Source organism: Ranitomeya imitator, chromosome 5 (assembly GCF_032444005.1).
Source record: "Ranitomeya imitator isolate aRanImi1 chromosome 5, aRanImi1.pri, whole genome shotgun sequence".
NCBI classification, from domain to species: Eukaryota; Metazoa; Chordata; class Amphibia; order Anura; family Dendrobatidae; genus Ranitomeya; species Ranitomeya imitator.
The window spans coordinates 697173538-697193369 of NC_091286.1; the positions used below are offsets into that span (position 1 = coordinate 697173538).

General features: G+C 54.0%; 1 protein-coding gene across 1 annotated transcript in view; it reads left to right on the top strand.

Annotated features, from left to right (window-relative positions):
* LOC138638840 (pepsin A-like) overlaps window positions 1–18884 on the top strand; it is a 197754-nt gene extending 178870 nt beyond the window's left edge. The window contains exon 9 of the mRNA XM_069728498.1: window positions 18573–18884. Coding sequence (XP_069584599.1) covers window positions 18573–18710 — 138 coding nt within the window. The 3' untranslated portion in view covers window positions 18711–18884. The remainder of the gene's footprint in view (window positions 1–18572) is intronic.
* Window positions 18885–19832: the final 948 nt, after the last annotated feature.

Genomic DNA, 19832 nt, shown 5'->3' on the forward strand with positions numbered 1-19832 from the left:
TCCAGACTCCGGCTTTAGAGCCCAGAATTCCTACTCCGGATTTGTTCTTTGGAGACAGATCCAAGTTTTTGAACTTTAAAAATAACTGCAAATTGTTTTTTGCTTTGAAACCCCGTTCTTCAGGTGATCCCATTCAGCAAGTAAAAATCATCATATCCTTGCTGCATGGTGATCCGCAAGACTGGGCTTTTTCTCTTGAAATAGGGGATCCGGCATTATTGAATGTAGACGCATTTTTTCAAGCGCTCGGATTATTGTATGACAAACCTAACTCTGTAGAGCATGCTGAGAAAACACTGTTGGCCCTGTGTCAAGGTCAGGAAGCGGCAGAGTTATACTGCCAGAAATTTAGAAAATGGTCTGTGCTCACTAAATGGAATGAAGAGGCTCTGGCTGCTATTTTCAGAAAAGGTCTTTCTGAAACCCTTAAAGATGTTATGGTGGGCTTTCCTACGCCTGCCGGTTTGACCGAATCTATGTCTCTAGCCATTCAGATTGATCGGCGTCTGCGCGAGCGCAAAGCTGTGCACCATATGGCAGTATCCTCTGAGCATAGTCCTGAACCTATGCAATGTGATAGCATTTTGACTAGAATAGAACGGCAGGAATTCAGACGTCAGAATAGGCAGTGTATTTACTGTGGTGATTCGGCTCATGTTATCTCTGATTGCCCTAAACGTACTAAGAGAGTCGCTAGGTCTGTTACCATTAGTTCTATACAGCCTAAATTTCTCTTATCTGTGACCCTGATTTGCTCATTGTCGTCCTTTTCTGTCATGGCATTTGTGGATTCAGGCGCTGCCCTGAACTTAATGGACTTAGAATTCGCCAGGCGCTGTGGTTTTTCCTTGCAGCCTTGCAGAGCCCTATTCCTTTGAGGGGTATTGATGCTACACCTTTGGCTAAGGATAAACCTCAGTACTGGACACAGATGACTATGTACATGGCTCCTGCACATCAGGAAGATTGCCGTTTTCTGGTGTTGCATAACCTGCATGATGTTGTTGTGCTGGGATTTCCATGGTTACAGGAACATAATCCGGTGCTGGATTGGAAAACTATGTCTGTGACTAGTTGGGGTTGTCAAGGGGTACATAGTGACGTTCCTTTGATGTCAATTTCCTCTTCCCCCTCTTCTGAGGTCCCTGAGTTTTTGTCGGATTTCCAGGATGTATTTGATGAGCCCAAGTCCAGTTCCCTTCCTCCACATAGGGACTGTGATTGTGCTATTAACTTGATTCCCGGTTGTAAGTTCCCTAAGGGCTGACTTTTCAATCTGTCTGTGCCAGAGCATGCCGCCATGCGGAGCTATGTTAAGGAATCTTTGGAGAAAGGGCATATTCGGCCGTCTTCGTCACCATTGGGAGCGGGTTTCTTTTTTGTTGCTAAGAAGGATGGCTCCTTGAGACCCTGTATAGATTATCGTCTTCTTAATAAGATCACGGTTAAATTCCAATACCCCTTGCCTTTGCTTTCTGATTTGTTTGCTCAGATTAAGGGGGCTAGTTGGTTTACTAAGATTGACCTCCGAGGGGCATATAATCTTGTTCGTATTAAACAGGGTGACGAATGGAAAACTGCATTTAATACGCCCGAAGGCCATTTTGAATACCTTGTGATGCCATTTGGGCTCTCTAATGCTCCATCTGTGTTCCAGTCTTTCATGCATGATATTTTCCGCAATTATCTTGATAAATTCATGGTCGTATATTTGGATGATATTTTGATTTTTTTCCAATGATTGGGAGTCTCATGTGAAGCAGGTCAGGATGGTGTTCCAGATCCTTCGTGATAATGCTTTATTTGTGAAGGGGTCTAAGTGCCTATTCGGAGTTCAGAAGGTCTCTTTTTTGGGTTTTGTTTTTTCTCCCTCGTCTATAGAAATGGATCCTGTTAAGGTCCAAGCTATTCATGACTGGATCCAACCCACATCTGTGAAGGGTCTTCAAAAATTTTTGGGCTTTGCTAATTTCTATCGCCGTTTCATTGCCAACTTTTCCAGTGTGGTTAAGCCCCTTACTGATTTGACGAAGAAAGGCGCTGATGTGACGAATTGGTCCTCTGAGGCTGTTGAGGTCTTTCAAGAGCTTAAACGCCGATTTACTTCTGCCCCTGTGTTGCGTCAACCAGATTTTTCTCTTCCTTTTCAGGTTGAGGTCGACGCTTCTGAGATTGGGGCAGGGGCCGTCTTGTCTCAGAGGGAGTCTGATGGTTCTTTGATGAAACCGTGTGCTTTTTTTTCCAGAAAGTTTTCGCCTGCGGAACGCAATTATGATGTCGGCAATCGGGAGTTGTTGGCTATGAAGTGGGCGTTTGAGGAGTGGCGACATTGGCTTGAGGGAGCTAAACACCGTGTTGTGGTCCTGACCGATCATAAGAATCTGATTTACCTCGAGTCGGCCAAGCAGCTGAATCCTAGACAGGCTTGATGGTCCCTGTTTTTCTCCCGTTTTGATTTTGTGGTCTCGTATCTTCCGGGATCTAAGAATGTTAAGGCTGATGCCCTCTCTAGGAGTTTTTCGCCTGATTCTCCTGGAGTCCTGGAGCTGGTTGGCATTCTTAAGGAGGGGGTGATTCTTTCTGCTATCTCCCCTGATTTGCGCCGGGTGCTTCAGGAATTTCAGGCTGATAGGCCTGACCGCTGTCCAGTGGGGAAGCTGTTTGTTCCTGATAGATGGACAAGTAAGGTAATTTCTGAGGTTCATTGTTCAGTGTTGGCTGGTCATCCTGGGATGTTTGGTACCAGAGATTTGGTTGCTAGGTCCTTTTGGTGGCCTTCCTTGTCTCGCGATGTGCGTGCTTTTGTGCAGTCCTGTGGGACTTGCGCCCGGGCCAAGCCTTGCTGTTCCCGCGCTAGTGGGTTGCTTTTGCCTTTGCCGGTCCCTGAGAGGCCCTGGACGCATATTTCCATGGATTTTATTTCGGATCTTCCTGTTTCCCAGAAGATGTCTGTTATTTGGGTTGTTTGTGACCGGATCTCTAAAATGGTCCATTTGGTACCTTTGCCTAAGTTGCCTTCCTCCTCAGATCTGGTTCCATTGTTTTTTCAGCATGTGGTTCGTTTGCATGGCATTCCGGAGAATATTGTGTCTGACAGAGGTTCTCAGTTTGTCTCTAGATTTTGGCGGGCCTTTTGTGCTAGGATGGGCATTGATTTGTCTTTTTCTTGGGCGTTTCATCCTCAGACTAATGGCCAAACTGAGCGAACTAATCAGACCTTGGAGACCTATTTGAGATGCTTTGTGTCTGCTGATCAGGATGATTGGGTGTCTTTCTTGCCATTGGCCGAGTTTGCCCTTAATAATCGGGCAAGTTCGGCTACTTTGGTTTCACCTTTCTTTTGTAATTTTGGTTTTCATCCTCGCTTTTCTTCTGGGCAGGTTGAGCCTTCTGATTGTCCTGGTGTTGATTCTGTGGTGGACGGGCTGCAGCAGATTTGGACTCATGTGGTGGACAATTTGACGTCTCAGGAAAGGGCTCAACGTTTTGCTAACCGCCGTCGGCGTGTTGGTCCCCGGCTTCGTGTGGGGGATTTGGTTTGGTTGTCTTCTCATCATGTTCCTATGAAGGTTTCTTCTCCTAAGTTTAAGCCTCGGTTTATTGGTCCTTATAAAATTTCTGAAATTATTAATCCGGACTCTTTTCGTTTGGCTCTTCCAGCCTCTTTTGCCATTCATAATGTTTTCCATAGATCTTTGTTGCGGAGATATGTGGTGCCCGTTGTCCCCTCGGTTGACCCTCCTGCCGCGGTGTTGGTTGAGGGAGAGTTGGAATATGAGGTTGAGAAGATTTTGGATTCTCGTTTTTCGAGGCGGAGGCTCCAGTATCTTGTCAAGTGGAAGGGTTATGGCCAGGAGGATAATTCTTGGGTTGTTGCCTCCGATGTCCATGCTACCGATTTGGTTCGTGCTTTTCACTTGGCTCGTCCTGATCGGCCTGGGGGCTCTGGTGAGGGTTCGGTGACCCCTCCTCAAGGGGGGGGGGGAGGTACTGTTGTGAATTCCGTTCTTGGGCTCCCTCCGGTGGTTGTAAATGGCACTTTTGTGAATTCTGCCCTTGGGCTCCCTCTGGTGGTTTTGAGTGGAACTGCCGCTCCTTGGGTTTAGCTTTAGCAGCTGCTTTAACTAATCGTCTCTCCTGGCTCTGCTATTTAACCTGGCTCTAGTCTTCAGCCTATGCCACTTGTCAATGTTTTCAGGCTGGATTCACATCTCTGCTTGGATTCTCCTGGTTTCCTGACCAGTTCTGCAAAGATAAGTTCTGGCTTGGCTCATTTCAGTCCACATGTTGTGGACTTATTGTTCTGTGCATTCTTTTTTTGTCCAGCTTGTCATTATGGATTTTTTCTGTTAGCTGGAAGCTCTGGGAAGCAGATTTACCCTCCACACCTTTAGTCAGGTGTGGAGATTTTGTAAACTCTGTGTGGATTGTTTTGTAGTTTTTATACTGACCGCACAGTATCCTTTCCTGTCCTATCTATCAAGCTAGACTGGCCTCCTATGCTAAAATCTGATTTCATCTCTGCGTATGTTATTTTCCCCTCCTCTCACCGTCAATATTTGTGGGGGTCTATCTTTCCTTTGGGGATTTTCTCTGAGGCAAGATAGGTTTCCTGTTTCCATCTTTAGGGGAAGTTAGATCTTAGGCTGTGCCGAGGGGTCTAGGGAGCGTCAGGTACCCCCCACGGCTATTTCTAGTTGCGCTGCTAGGTTCAGGGTCTGCGGTCAGTACAGATACCACCTCCTTCAGAGCTTGTCTCATGTTGTTCCTAAACCACCAGATCATAACAGATAATGACTTCACGTGATCTAGACTGTGTGCTTCTCTTTGTACATCCCAGAATTGTATTTGCCTTTTTTGCTGCTGCATCACACTGTTGACTCATGTGACGTCTGTGATCTATTAGTATACCCAAGTCTTTTTCACCTGTGCTGTTGCTTAGTTCTATTCCTCCCATTCTATAGATGTAATTTTCGGTTTTCTTACCCAGATGTAGAATCTGCATTTCTCCCTGTTAAATACCATTCTATTAGTCACTGCCTATTGATCAAGCTTCTCAGATCTTTCTGAATCCTTTCTCTGTCTTCTCTAGTGTTAGCTATCCCTCCTAGCTTTGCATCGTCTGCAAATGTGATCAGTTTACCTTCAGTTCCGTAATCTAGATCATTTTAAAGAATGTTAAACAACACTGGGGCCAGGACAGAGCCCTGTGAAACCCCACTTGAAAAAATCTTCCAATTGGATGTGCAACTGTGGCGCCCCTGAGGGTCCAGTTGCCACAGAGTACTGCACCTCATCCAGAGGTGTGGTACTCCGCTCTCAGTTAAGGAGGGGGCACGGCACAGAACCCTACACCTGCATCCAACATTAGACAATTCAGTCAGGGCACCTGGACGTACCCTAAGGGAGGAAGGCCTCATCTCAGGCTGGATAGGAAAGGGTGTTAGAGGAGTGGGTGGGGTAGGTAGAGTAGGGGAGGAGCTTAGTAAGCAAGAGTCAGGAAAGTTAGAGAGTGAGTGAGAGGAGTGGAGCTGAGCAGACGTGAGGGAGAAGAAGAAAGAAGCTTCCAGAAGCACAAAAGGGGTCCTAAGGGCAGGGATAGTGAGAGATCCATCCGTGGGGCCCATATCCCCCGCCATGGTCAGTGGAGGGACCAGGTCGCAGTTAGGGAACCGGCCCCATTCTAGTGGAGAAACTAAGGTAGCTAACCAGAGGCTGTGGTATCTGTATGTGCCACAGCCACATCTGCACACATTTGCTGAAAAGGCAGCCATATAGGATCCATGGGGATTCGGCGCACACCACCCGACATGATCCGCGGCTGCTGGCTTGGGACACTGTGTGGCAGGTGCAGGGCAGGAGAGGTGAAGCCAGCGCAGAGTGACGGCCAGGATAGGACATGAAAGAGGGTTCTGGAAAGTGCATCCAAATTACTTGAGAGCTGGCTGAACCACAAACATGGAGGACACAGCACCCCAGCTGGGGCAACTAAGAACTGTTGGAAACTGCACCACGCTGTGTCCTCACATTTATTTATTGCACCATCCACCCTGCACCACATCCACCATCAGCATCACCATCTTTTACAACCAAAGTGCCCTGGGACTAAAGCTCTGCCTGTGGAGAGCTGTATCGAGTCTCCTGCATCATCATCAGCCCCAGCGGTCTCTTCAAGCAGCATCTGCAAATATCTCACGTTTGCCGAATACCACAGATGGCGTCAAGAACATTTAATCCCATAAACTTAGTCCCTTATTCCCCTTTATTAGATGCCCATTGCCATGGACCGGGTCACTGCTGCCGTGACCACATCCCACATCCCGGCCCGAGTACACCACGGCCATAGCGGGCGCTCCACAACCACTTATCACCAGACTGCAGAGACCCGTGTGTCGTAACCAGTGCCTTCCCCCGTCCCACCACTCCGTAATAAAAGATACCAACAATCCTGGATGGGTTGAACAGGTCGGTCACAGTTTTATTAATTGCAAAGTAGAGAAGGGCAATTACACATCGTGACGCACTCATTGCTGAAGGCCCCAGCCGACGACCGCTGGGCCAGCAAGCCGATGAGAGGTTACGAACCTTTGCCCCCCTCTACCTACCGCCACTGTGACGTATATAAAAGAACATCAAAATCTTTTTTTTTTTTTTTTTTTTTTTAAATTTAAAATTCAAAACATTTTAACAGTAATTGCACAGCACATTTATCAATTTATAAGGGAGGGAGGGTGGGACAACAGCTTCCAAGGGTCAACCGGGGAGAAAGAGGGAGAACCTGGCCCGGTCACTAGAATTTAACCCCTGAGGGTGTGGCCTGACTCACCTCCTCTCCCCGGTTGGTCCGCTGGGCGTCCCAATCATGACCTCACCTGGGGAGGTAGTGGGAGGGAGGAATTGGGCACTGCACTGATTTCCCCTCTAGCTATCCCTTAGGGGCTCTGCAGTCAGAGGCACGTTCCTTATACAGTGCCGTGCCTACCAGACTGCAGAGACCCGTGTGTCGTAACCAGTGCCTTCCCCCGTCCCACCACTCCGTAATAAAAGATACCAACAATCCTGGATGGGTTGAACAGGTCGGTCACAGTTTTATTAATTGCAAAGTAGAGAAGGGCAATTACACATCGTGACGCACTCATTGCTGAAGGCCCCAGCCGACGACCGCTGGGCCAGCAAGCCGATGAGAGGTTACGAACCTTTGCCCCCCTCTACCTACCGCCACGGAGGATCATGTGTATGACCTACACAAGACTCCGACCCCCACACAACATCATTAGAGCCTGTTCAACACCATCCCGCAAACCCTCCAAGAATATGTCCAGTCCGATGTCCGTGAGGTGGATGCCGTCCGGTCTTAGTAAAGCTAAATTGTTCCCTTCTAACTCTTGGTGTCGAACCACAATGCCGTAATTTTCTCTCGCAAACTTCGACATCTTTGTGTTAATCCTTTTTCTTGCGTTTTCGATGGCTTTTACGTCCTTAGCTCCGTGCCAGACCGCTCGAGGTATTATCTCGGACCACACCACCACCATATCTGGTAATAAACAGACAAACCGCTCGATGTCCGTTGACATTACTGTGTACAGCTCGGCCCCTTTCCGCTTGCCCAAATCATTGCCTCCGGCATGTAGCACCAGAACCACCGGCCCCTTGGCCTTCTTAGCGATGTCGACCAACTCCCGGAAGATCTGACGCCATCGAAGCCCTCTGACGCCTCTCCAGTTGACTTCCAAATTCAGGAAGCCAAAATTGGTTCCCCCCGTCCTGAGTTTGGCCCTTTTGCACGCCCAGTAGACAAAAGAATGCCCCACTACCCAGACTGTGGGCTTAAAACTGCCTGTAAGAGACAAGAAGTGTTAGAGCAGGTCTGGTCTTATGTATCTTGCAAAGCATGCGGATTTCCAGCGGCCCATTCTCTGCACCTCGACTTCCGATACCCCCGCTCTGGCTGCTTCGGTAGCCGCCCCTATTCGGAAGGAATGTGTCCCATATTCCTTTGGAGCCACGCCGAGTGCCTCTAGGCACTGTCTAAAAATCGCTTGAAATTGATATTTAGTAAGAGGGGACCCGTCGGTGTGTGAAAGGAGGAATCTACCCGGACGTCTTACTAGCGCATAGTTTTTAACTATTTTTATGGGGCATATAGCGCCGTCTGATGCCTTGACCAATACCCATGTCCCCCTCCCGGTGGGGTCGCACTTGGATCTCCGTACTCTAATGCGCAGAGCTTCGCTGCATATGACGAGGTCTTCATTGATTAAGCCGCCTATTGATGCTGTTTTTGACTGGGGCACTAATTCGCTGATGCGAAGTGCCCCGAAGAAGGCGATTACGAACGCTGCGGATATCAGCGTTGCCTCGTATTGTGATTTGCACACCGATGAAGAAATTGCAATTATGTCGGCCAGCAGCCTTAAGGAAACTGGGCGTCGGCATTCCTGACTAGGTTGCAACCTTCTCCAGCCTTTAACGGCTTGTTTGATGAAAAAATATTTGGTTACGTCCACCCACCCCAGCAGCTGAAAGAAGAATGCTATTCCCGACAGATGACGTTGCGCTGATGTCCCTGACGCACCTCCCTGCCTGAGCTTTTCTAAAAGTTCTACTAGGACGTCGCATCTCGTCCGGTTGCACCTATCGACTGGTCTTCCTTGCGTTAGCGAGCACCACTCCTCCCACGCCTTACCGTAAACCTGCCAAGGGCATCAATGATTGGCCACCATGTCCAAGAGAGAAGGAGGACACCGCAGGCCCGACGTTCGCGCCCTGGGGAGGAAGAGTTTGAATGCCTGCCAATCGGAAGATAACAAAGAGTTAACAATTTTATCATCGACAGTCGCCGTAAATCTGGCCCGGCACCAGATGTTGTGCTTCAGGCATAATAGTGCTAGGCGGCGCAACAGCGCGAGTACCGGCTGAGAAGAAGAGGACATGCTGTTTAGGGCTTTTGCTGTTCTCAGCTGTTTTGTTGTAAATCTGATGTTTGTATTTTCCAATTGGGCACCCCATAGCTCGACTGATGTTACTATTGCCAAAATTTCCACCAGTGCTGGGTCACGGCCCCATGCGGCCGTGGTCCATAGTTCAGGCCATTGGCCTTTGCACCACTGGTTTTTGTATATCGCCGCGAAACCATCAGTAATATTTCCACCAACCATCAAGTCTAAATCTTTGCTTGGCGTCTCCTGCGCCATAACGCATGTATGCCCATTGTAGGACTCCAGGAATGTCCTCCAGACCAGCAAGTCTGCCTTCAGGGAACATAGTAACATAGTAACATAGTTAGTAAGGCCGAAAAAAGACATTTGTCCATCCAGTTCAGCCTATATTCCATCATAATAAATACCCAGATCTACGTCCTTCTACAGAACCTAATAATTGTATGATACAATATTGTTCTGCTCCAGGAAGACATCCAGGCCTCTCTTGAACCCCTCGACTGAGTTCGCCATCACCACCTCCTCAGGCAAGCAATTCCAGATTCTCACTGCCCTAACAGTAAAGAATCCTCTTCTATGTTGGTGGAAAAACCTTCTCTCCTCCAGACGCAAAGAATGCCCCCTTGTGCCCGTCACCTTCCTTGGTATAAACAGATCCTCAGCGAGATATTTGTATTGTCCCCTTATATACTTATACATGGTTATTAGATCGCCCCTCAGTCGTTTAGCCTAATTCTGTGGCTCGGCTGGGCTATGCCCTTGGTTGCCAGTGATAGTCGGCGTGAAAACGCTCTGCCCGCCGGCATTACACGACAGGCAAAGTTGAGCAATCCTAGCAGGGACTGCATCTGCTGCAGGGTGACTTTTTTTGCTTTGTAGCAATTTTTAACCATTTGCAGAGTTTTTTGCAGTTTATCAGCTGGTAATCGAAACACCATTGCATTGGTGTCTATTTCAATACCGAGGAAAGGCAAAACGTTACAAGGGCCGACTGTTTTATCCGGTGAAAGTGGTACCCCAAATTTTCCGGCTAAAAACTTAAACTTTTGGAGAAGAAAGGAGCAGAGTCTGGAGTCCCCGGGACCGACGAACAAAAAATCGTCGAGGTAGTGAATCGTTGAGTTGCTACCAGTTTCGTATCGTAATACCCAGTCTAGGAAGGTGCTGAAAAGCTCGAAGTAATGACAGGAAATGGAGCAGCCCATTGGTAGGCACATATCAAAGTAAAATAGCCTGTCCACCTCACAGCCTAATAAATGAAAACATTCCGGGTGAACGGGCAAAAGGCGGAAGGCTGACTCTATGTCAGATTTCGCCAGCAGGGCACCGGGCCCCGCTGCGCGCACGAGCTCGACCGCCCTGTCAAAAGAAGAGTAGGTTACGGACGAGTCTTCCGCGGGTATTGCGTCGTTAACCGATGCGCCTTTTGGGTAGGAAAGGTGATGTATTAGCCGATATTTTCCTGGCTCCTTTTTGGGAACAATACCTACAGGCGAGATTCTGAGATTTTTAAATGGCAACGAACTAAAAGGTCCCGCCATCCTGCCCAGCTCAACTTCTTTTTGGATTTTTTGCTGTAAAATATCAGGGAATTCGCGTGCCGATTTTAAATTATTTGCAATAGTTGGCGAGGGGCTGGGTTTGAAAGGGATATAAAAACCGTGTTTAAAACCGAAATATAGTTGTTCTGCCGCTTCTTTATTGGGATAACGGCTTAGCCATGGGCCCATTGCGGTTACGTTCACCGGGGTTAAACCTCGCAGGTGCTCTATTTGACTGGCGGGTGCATCTGGCCGCAGGGTGTCCTCCTCCGCAGGAGGAGCATTCGTGTCTATATTTACAGGACCCTTGGAAACGGCAGTATCCATCGTTAAACAGTAAGCAGGCCCCAGGTCCGCGTGCGACCACTGTGTTCTGGCCTGCTGCTGTTGAGTGATAAGTGGTCGCTGCCGAAAAGGGGGGCTGTTTTTGGGACAACATCAGTCGTAACCAAACGTCCGTCGCTTTCACCCCCCAGCCCAAGTCTGGTTGCATGGCCAACCGCCTGCGGAACTCCTCGTCGTACCGTTTCCATGCCGCCCCGCTGTGACACTTATATGAATTATATATTAGATCTTGGTAAATAAATAATTCGGAACAACGTTCTGGGTGCTTTTGGCCCATTATACATCCGAGAACCGCAAAGGCCTGGCCAGTTATTCATTGTTTGAGCTATTTTTGGTTTGCTCCTATCTTGCAACCGCTCGCCAATCCTCCTTTCCTTGTCTATGGACTGTTGGTCGGCCGATATCAGTGACCATATATCCACATAACCATTTTCCCAAATTTTTTGCTTTGTCTCCAAGTCAACATGCGCTCCCAGTGGGCTAACTCCACAGAAAAATGCATCCTTGTGCAGACTAGCTGCTTGGGTGGTGCTAGTGTCAGTTGGTACGCCTGGGCGTGTCAACTGCTGAACTAGGGTCTTAATAGCGGCCGCCAGCTCGCTTTCTCCCACATTTTGCATTGTAGAATGTTCACCAACATCAAAGAACTCACCGCTGTCAGATGCCGGCCGAGTGTCTCCGGACGGAGGTACTCTGGCTCCTGCCGTGGCGCTGTCCTGGTGCTGGCCGCCCGCCCAGGAGGATGAAGATGGCAGGCCAGCGGCCAGCGCCGTGGCACGGGGATGTATTCTAGTCTGGTGCCGAGCGTCCCCTGGAGAGGGAGGTGCTCCGGCGTCAGTTGTCTCCATGGTTCGGTGCTGGCTGGTGGACTGGGGAGGTACGTATGGTGTGTCTCCCTGTGCGTCAGCCCAGGACGGAGCTCGGTGCTGGCTGGTGGACCGGGGAGGTACGTATGGCATGTCTCCCCGTGCGTCAGCCAATGAAGGAGCACGTGACGGATGAGATCTGTCGTGTGCTCGATGATGAGAGGCTATTGGGGCTCCGATCTCTGCCTGGTCGGTAACGGGGGGTGTCAGTGTCTGTTCCCACCGGGTACCCGCTCTGGGTGTCCGGTGAGACCGCCGCCTTTCGGCGTGCGACCGGTACCGCCCGTTGTGACTCCCCGATGTGTCTGAACCGGTTGTGGATGGCGAACGCCATCTGGCGGAGCGGGATCTGTGGTGGCTCCTGCGTGAGTGGTGTCGGCGTCTGGAGTGGGAATGGCGACAGCTAGAGGGACAGCGGGAACGGTGGCGGGAATCTACTGATGAGGGTGAGGACGATCTGTGGCATCTATGTCTGCGATCGCCCTGTCTAGGGGTTGTGTTAGGTGCATTTACCTCGGGAGTAAGGGGGACGTTATCTTGGCCACGGGGCGTGAGTGGAGGTGCAGGTGGTAGAGACGGGGAAGGTGCGGAGACTATTAGGCTGGAACCGCAGGGTGAGCGCAACAGGGCTGGGACTGATAGGAAACAGTCTGAAATTAGCGTTTGGGAGCATGGGGGTGTTGGTGGCGCGTAATTTATTGCAGCTGTGTTAATGTTTGGTGCGACTGTGTGCGTGTTTGGTGCATACATTCCTGGCTGCGGAGCGTGCTGGCTGGCCTGAATAGACCAGTCATCACGCTCCGCGGCCGTGTTCGTGGCTCTGGTCCCCGACCGCCGCCCGCCTCCCCGCACAGGCAACGCTGATGTGCCTGCTGGGGGGACGCGGTGGGCCAGGGGTGGGCTGGCCAGAGGTCCAAAGTGAGGGACCTGGCTCGGGGAGCTTGTGAGGGCCGTGTTTGAGGCGCCCCCCCGGCCGATTTGGCGGGTTGGGGCCCCGCCGCTGTTAGTGGGCGGGGCTTGGCAGTCCCAAGCCGGCATCAGGGAGAGGGGATTCCCTGACGCTGCTGGGGACCTGCGGTATGCCTGGGCCGGCTGCCCCCCGGTCCCCCTGAGCGGCTGGCGCGCCACCGAGGGGACCGAGGCGGCGGGCGGTCCCCTGCTTGCTCCTGCACTGCAGTGCGATTGCCTGGAGGAAGTGGGGCCGGAAGTGGGCGTGTCCTGCCCGGCCCGCACTGCACTATGGGAGGCAGGGCGGGCCTGCATAACATGGGAGGGCGGCGGATGATGCACTAAGCGCGCCGGACCCCGGGTTTCAGAGCGGGGACAGGAAGTTCCCGGGGCCCGGACGCGATCGGCGTATGGAGCCGGCACCTGGCACCGGCGGGCAGCGGCGCCAGAGGCAAGCGCCGAGACTTCCGCCGCGCCTCCCGGCGCCACACGTGGGGCAGAAGCACGGCGACTTGGCAGCGCCGGCTCCCCTCCAACACGTAGGCGCACGGGAGGACCGCCCCGAACGTCTGCCCTGGGGCGCCGCTGCGGCCCGGTCAGCCGGAGCGCCAGGGGCTAGCAGCTGGAGCCCCGAAGGACCGGAGTCTGCAGCTATAATGAGCTGGTGAGTGGGGGTTAGTAGCGCTGGGGAGACAGGAGAGGACGAGGCCCCAGGAGGGGGAATAAGCAGGAACGGAGCCCTGGGGGAGGACGGAGAGGCCAGGGGGTGAGAAGAGGACGAGGCCCCAGGAGGGGGGATGTGCAGGGATGGAGCCCAGGGGGACGATGGGGAGGCCTGAGGGGATGCTAGGGGGTGAGGAGAGGGCACAGGAAGGTGAGCACCCAAACCAGGATTAGGGGATCGCGACCATTGCTCACCTTCCTGTGCAGCTCCTTGCTGTAGGGCCTCGGTCGTAGGGGCAGCCATGGTGGTCAGGAGATCAGGGACAACAACAGCTTCCAAGGGTCAACCGGGGAGACAGAGGGAGAACCTGGCCCGGTCACTAGAATTTAACCCCTGAGGGTGTGGCCTGACTCACCTCCTCTCCCCGGTTGGTCCGCTGGGCGTCCCAATCATGACCTCACCTGGGGAGGTAGTGGGAGGGAGGAATTGGGCACTGCACTGATTTCCCCTCTAGCTATCCCTTAGGGGCTCTGCAGTCAGAGGCACGTTCCTTATACAGTGCCGTGCCTACCACTCTTTGAGATTCTCAGAGATTGTGGTAGATTTTAGGAGGTGGAGAGTGATAGGAGGGAAAATAGGGGGTTGTATAAGCTGTGGAAGTCCAAGAATCAGAGATATCACCAGCAGTGATGGGAATCAGCGAGAGCACAAGCAAGTGAAAAAAGGAGAATGTCCTTGTGTTTAGGAGAGTAATAATTAGGGGAGTAAAAACAAAAAAAGGGTCGATGTAAGGCTGGTGAGAGAGTAGTTTGATATCGCCACACTAATCTCCAGACACCTAATCTAACATCTCTCCACGACACCCATATGTTCCTCACTGAATCACATTCAAAACTTTTCCCCACAATCCTCTGGAATTCTGTGCCCCAACACGTCCAATTATCCACCACATTCAGAATTTTCAGATCAAACTTGAAAATCCATATCTTCAAGAAATCTACAACCTGCACAAACCCCGCTGCCCCCTCACCACAGCCTGCAATGACCCCGCTGTCCCCTCACCACAGCCTGCAATGACCCCGCTGTCCCCTCACCACAGCCTGCAATGACCCCGCTGCCCCCTCACCACAGCCTGCAATGACCCCCCCTGCCCCCTCACCACAGCCTGCAATGACCCCGCTGCCCCCTCACCACAGTCTGCAATGACCCCGCTGCCCCCTCACCACAGCCTGCAATGACCCCCCCTGCCCCCTCACCACAGCCTGCAATGACCCCGCTGCCCCCTCACCACAGCCTGCAATGACCCCCCCCTGCCCCCTCACCACAGCCTGCAATGACCCCGCTGCCCCCTCACCACAGCCTGCAATGACCCCGCTGCCCCCTCACTACAGCCGGCAATGACCCCGCTGCCTCCTCACTACAGCTGGCAATGACCCCGCTGCCCCCTCACCACAGCCTGCTATGACCCCCGTGCCCCCTCACCTCAGCCGGCAATGACCCCGCTGCCTCCTCACTACAGCCTGCAATGACCCCGGTGCCCCCTCACCACAGCCTGCAATGACCCCGCTGCCTCCTCACTACAGCCTGCAATGACCCCGGTGCCCCCTCACCACAGCCTGCAATGACCCCACTGCCTCCTCACAACAGCCTGCAATGACTCCGCTGCCCCCTCACCAAAGCCAGCAATGACCCCGCTGCCTCCTCACTACAGCCGGCAATGACCCCGCTGCCTCCTCACTACAGCCGGCAATGACCTTTCTGCCCCTTTACCTCAGCCGGCAATGACTCCGCTGCCCCATCACCACAGCCTGCAATGACCCCGCTGCCCTCTCACCACAGCCTGCAATGACTCCGCTGCTCCCTCACCACAGCCTGCAATGACTCCTCTGTCCCCTCACCACAGCCTGCAATGACTCTGCTGCTCCCTCACCACAGCCTGCAATGGCCCCGCTGCCCCCTCACCACAGCCTGCAATGACCCCGCTGCCCCCTCACCACAGCCTGCAATGACCCCGCTGCCCGTTCATCACAGCCTGCAATGACCCCGGTGCCCCCTCATCACAGCCTGCAATGACCCCGCTGCCCCCTCACCACAGCCTGCAATGACCCCGCTGCCCCCTCATCACAGCCTGCAATGACCCCGGTGCCCCCTCATCACAGCCTGCAATGACTCCGCTGCTCCCTCACCACAGCCTGCAATGACTCCTCTGTCCCCTCACCACAGCCTGCAATGACTCTGCTGCTCCCTCACCACAGCCTGCAATGGCCCCGCTGCCCCCTCACCACAGCCTGCAATGACCCCGCTGCCCCCTCACCACAGCCTGCAATGACCCCGCTGCCCGTTCATCACAGCCTGCAATGACCCCGGTGCCCCCTCATCACAGCCTGCAATGACCCCGCTGCCCCCTCACCACAGCCTGCAATGACCCCGCTGCCCCCTCACCACAGCCTGCAATGACCCCGCTGCCCGTTCATCACAGCCTGCAATGACCCCGGTGCCCCCTCATCACAGCCTGCAATGACCCCGCTGCCCCCTCACCACAGCCTGCAATGACTCCTCTGTCCCCTCACCACAGCCTGCAATGGCCCCGCTGCCCCCTCACCACAGCCTGCAATGACCCCGCTGCCCCCTCACCACAGCCTGCTATGACCCCCGTGCCCCCTCACCTCAGCCGGCAATGACCCCGCTGCCTCCTCACTACAGCCTGCAATGACCCCGGTGCCCCCTCACCACAGCCTGCAATGACCCCGCTGCCTCCTCACTACAGCCTGCAATGACCCCGGTGCCCCCTCACCACAGCCTGCAATGACCCCACTGCCTCCTCACAACAGCCTGCAATGACTCCGCTGCCCCCTCACCAAAGCCAGCAATGACCCCGCTGCCTCCTCACTACAGCCGGCAATGACCCCGCTGCCTCCTCACTACAGCCGGCAATGACCTTTCTGCCCCTTTACCTCAGCCGGCAATGACTCCGCTGCCCCATCACCACAGCCTGCAATGACCCCGCTGCCCGTTCATCACAGCCTGCAATGACCCCGCTGCCCTCTCACCACAGCCTGCAATGACTCCGCTGCTCCCTCACCACAGCCTGCAATGACTCCTCTGTCCCCTCACCACAGCCTGCAATGACTCTGCTGCTCCCTCACCACAGCCTGCAATGGCCCCGCTGCCCCCTCACCACAGCCTGCAATGACCCCGCTGCCCCCTCACCACAGCCTGCAATGACCCCGCTGCCCGTTCATCACAGCCTGCAATGACCCCGGTGCCCCCTCATCACAGCCTGCAATGACCCCGCTGCCCCCTCACCACAGCCTGCAATGACTCCTCTGTCCCCTCACCACAGCCTGCAATGGCCCCGCTGCCCCCTCACCACAGCCTGCAATGACCCCGCTGCCCCCTCACCACAGCCTGCAATGACCCCGCTGCCCCCTCACCACAGCCTGCAATGACTCCGCTGCCCCCTCACCACAGCCTGCAATGACCCCGCTGCCCCCTCATCACAGCCTGCAATGACTCCGCTGCCCCCTCACCACAGCCTGCAATGACCCCGCTGTCCCCTCACCACAGCCTGCAATGACTCCGCTGCCCCCTCACCACAGCCTGCAATGGCCCCGCTGCCCGTTCATCACAGCCTGCAATGACCCCGCTGCCCTCTCACCACAGCCTGCAATGACTCTGCTGCTCCCTCACCACAGCCTGCAATGACTCCTCTGTCCCCTCACCACAGCCTGCAATGACTCTGCTGCTCCCTCACCACAGCCTGCAATGACTCCTCTGTCCCCTCACCACAGCCTGCAATGACTCTGCTGCCCCATCACCACAGCCTGCAATGACCCCGCTGCCCGTTCATCACAGCCTGCAATGACCCCGCTGCCCTCTCACCACAGCCTGCAATGACTCTGCTGCTCCCTCACCACAGCCTGCAATGACTCCTCTGTCCCCTCACCACAGCCTGCAATGACTCTGCTGCTCCCTCACCACAGCCTGCAATGGCCCCGCTGCCCCCTCACCACAGCCTGCAATGACCCCGCTGCCCCCTCACCACAGCCTGCAATGACCCCGCTGCCCGTTCATCACAGCCTGCAATGACCCCGGTGCCCCCTCATCACAGCCTGCAATGACCCCGCTGCCCCCTCACCACAGCCTGCAATGGCCCCGCTGCCCCCTCACCACAGCCTGCAATGACCCCGCTGCCCCCTCACCACAGCCTGCAATAACCCCGCTGCCCGTTCATCACAGCCTGCAATGACCCCGCTGCCCCCTCACCACAGCCTGCAATGACCCCGCTGCCCCCTCACCACAGCCTGCAATGACTCCGCTGCCCCCTCACCACAGCCTGCAATGATCCCGCTGCCCCCTCACCACAGCCTGCAATGACTCCGCTGCCCCCTCACCACAGCCTGCAATGACCCCGCTGTCCCCTCATCACAGCCTGCAATGACCCCGCTGCCCCCTCACCACAGCCTGCAATGACTCCTCTGTCCCCTCACCACAGCCTGCAATGGCCCCGCTGCCCCCTCACCACAGCCTGCAATGACCCCGCTGCCCCCTCACCACAGCCTGCAATGACCCCGCTGCCCGTTCATCACAGCCTGCAATGACCCCGCTGCCCCCTCATCACAGCCTGCAATGACCCCGCTGCCCCCTCACCACAGCCTGCAATGACTCCGCTGCCCCCTCACCACAGCCTGCAATGACCCCGCTGCCCCCTCATCACAGCCTGCAATGACTCCGCTGCCCCCTCACCACAGCCTGCAATGACCCCGCTGTCCCCTCACCACAGCCTGCAATGACTCCGCTGCCCCCTCACCACAGCCTGCAATGACTCCGCTGCCCCCTCACCACAGCCTGCAATGACCCCGCTGCCCCCTCACCACAGCCTGCAATGACCCCGCTGCCCCCTCACCACAGCCCGCAATGACCCCGCTGCCCCCTCACCACAGCCTGCAATGACCCCGCTGTCCCCTCACCACAGCCTGCAATGACTCCGCTGCCCCCTCACCACAGCCTGCAATGACCCCGCTGCCCCCTCACCACAGCCTGCAATGACCCCGCTGTCCCCTCACCAGCACAGGAGCTGCTACTACCCCCAATCTACAGTCTTTTTCCCCATTATCCTGTAGAATGTGAGCCCGCGAGGGCCGGGCCCTCTCTCCTCAGTGTCTGTCTGTCATTGTAAGTTACATTTGTATTTTGTTCACATGTACAGCACCCGGGAATCAATGGTGCAATAAAGAGAAATAATAAGAATGACCATCATGTTTTCCAGTTCTCCGGATCGTGCACCAGCGGCTTCCAGGTCACCTCTGGTCCTTGGATTCTTGGAGATATCTTCATTCGCGAATATTTTGTGGCATTTGACCGCAGCAGGAACAGAGTTGGATTTGCCCAAGCTGTGAGATCATAAGTGAAACAGACAGACAGATGTTGTCGGACTAGGTACTGCCATACAGATGTTGTCGGACTAGGTACTGCCATACAGATGTTGTCGGACTAGGTACTGCCATACAGATGTTGTCGGACTAGGTACTGCCATACAGATGGGTGTATATGGAGCTTTGCAATAAATATCATATATCATGTCTGCTGTCCTTGGCTCTATATCACTGGTGGCTGAGATTGTCCTAAATCTGGGACCGCTGGGACCTCACTGTTAACCCTTCACAGGACCAGAGAACAGACTTGCCCTGTTTTGATGGATTTTGTTGATGAAGACCCTTCACCATCTGTTTCTCCCTCCTTCTCTTTGGGTGTTTCTGGGCCTCGGCCTGGATCCAGCCTGTGCTGCTTGTGACCTGGAGGACATTCCAGTGTTATATCTGATCCATATGTGACGGATTGTGAGAAGTCTCCAGGAGCCGCTCTGGAAACACTAATGTCTGCCACATGTCTGCTCAGATAGACAGATGGCTACAGAAAAGAACAACGATATAGGGCGCCCACATAATACAGCCGGGGGGCGCCATACTGTGCCCGCATAATACAGCCGGAGGGCTATATAGGGTGCCTACATAATACAGCCGGGGGCGCCATACTGTGCCAACATAATACAGCCGGGGGGGCCATACTATGCCAACATAATACAGCCAGGGGGCGATATAGGGTGCCCACATAATACAGCCAGGGGGCGCCATACTGTGCCCTCATAATACAGCCGGGGGCGCCATACTATGCCAACATAATACAGCCAGGGGGCGATATAGGGCGCCCACATAATACAGCCAGGGCTCGCCATACTGTGCCCTCATAATACAGCCAGGGGGCGCCATACAGTGCCCGCATAATACAGCCAAGGAACACCATACAGTGCCCACATAATACAGCCAGGGGGCGCCATATAGTGCCCACATAATACAGGTGGGGGGTGCCATACTGTGCCCACATAATACAGCCAGGGGGCGCCATACGGTGTCCGCATAATACAGCCGGGGAAGCCATACAGTGCCCGCATAATACAGCCAGGGGGCGCCATATAGTGCCCACATAATACAGCCGGGGGGCGCCATACTGTTCCCACATAATACAGCCG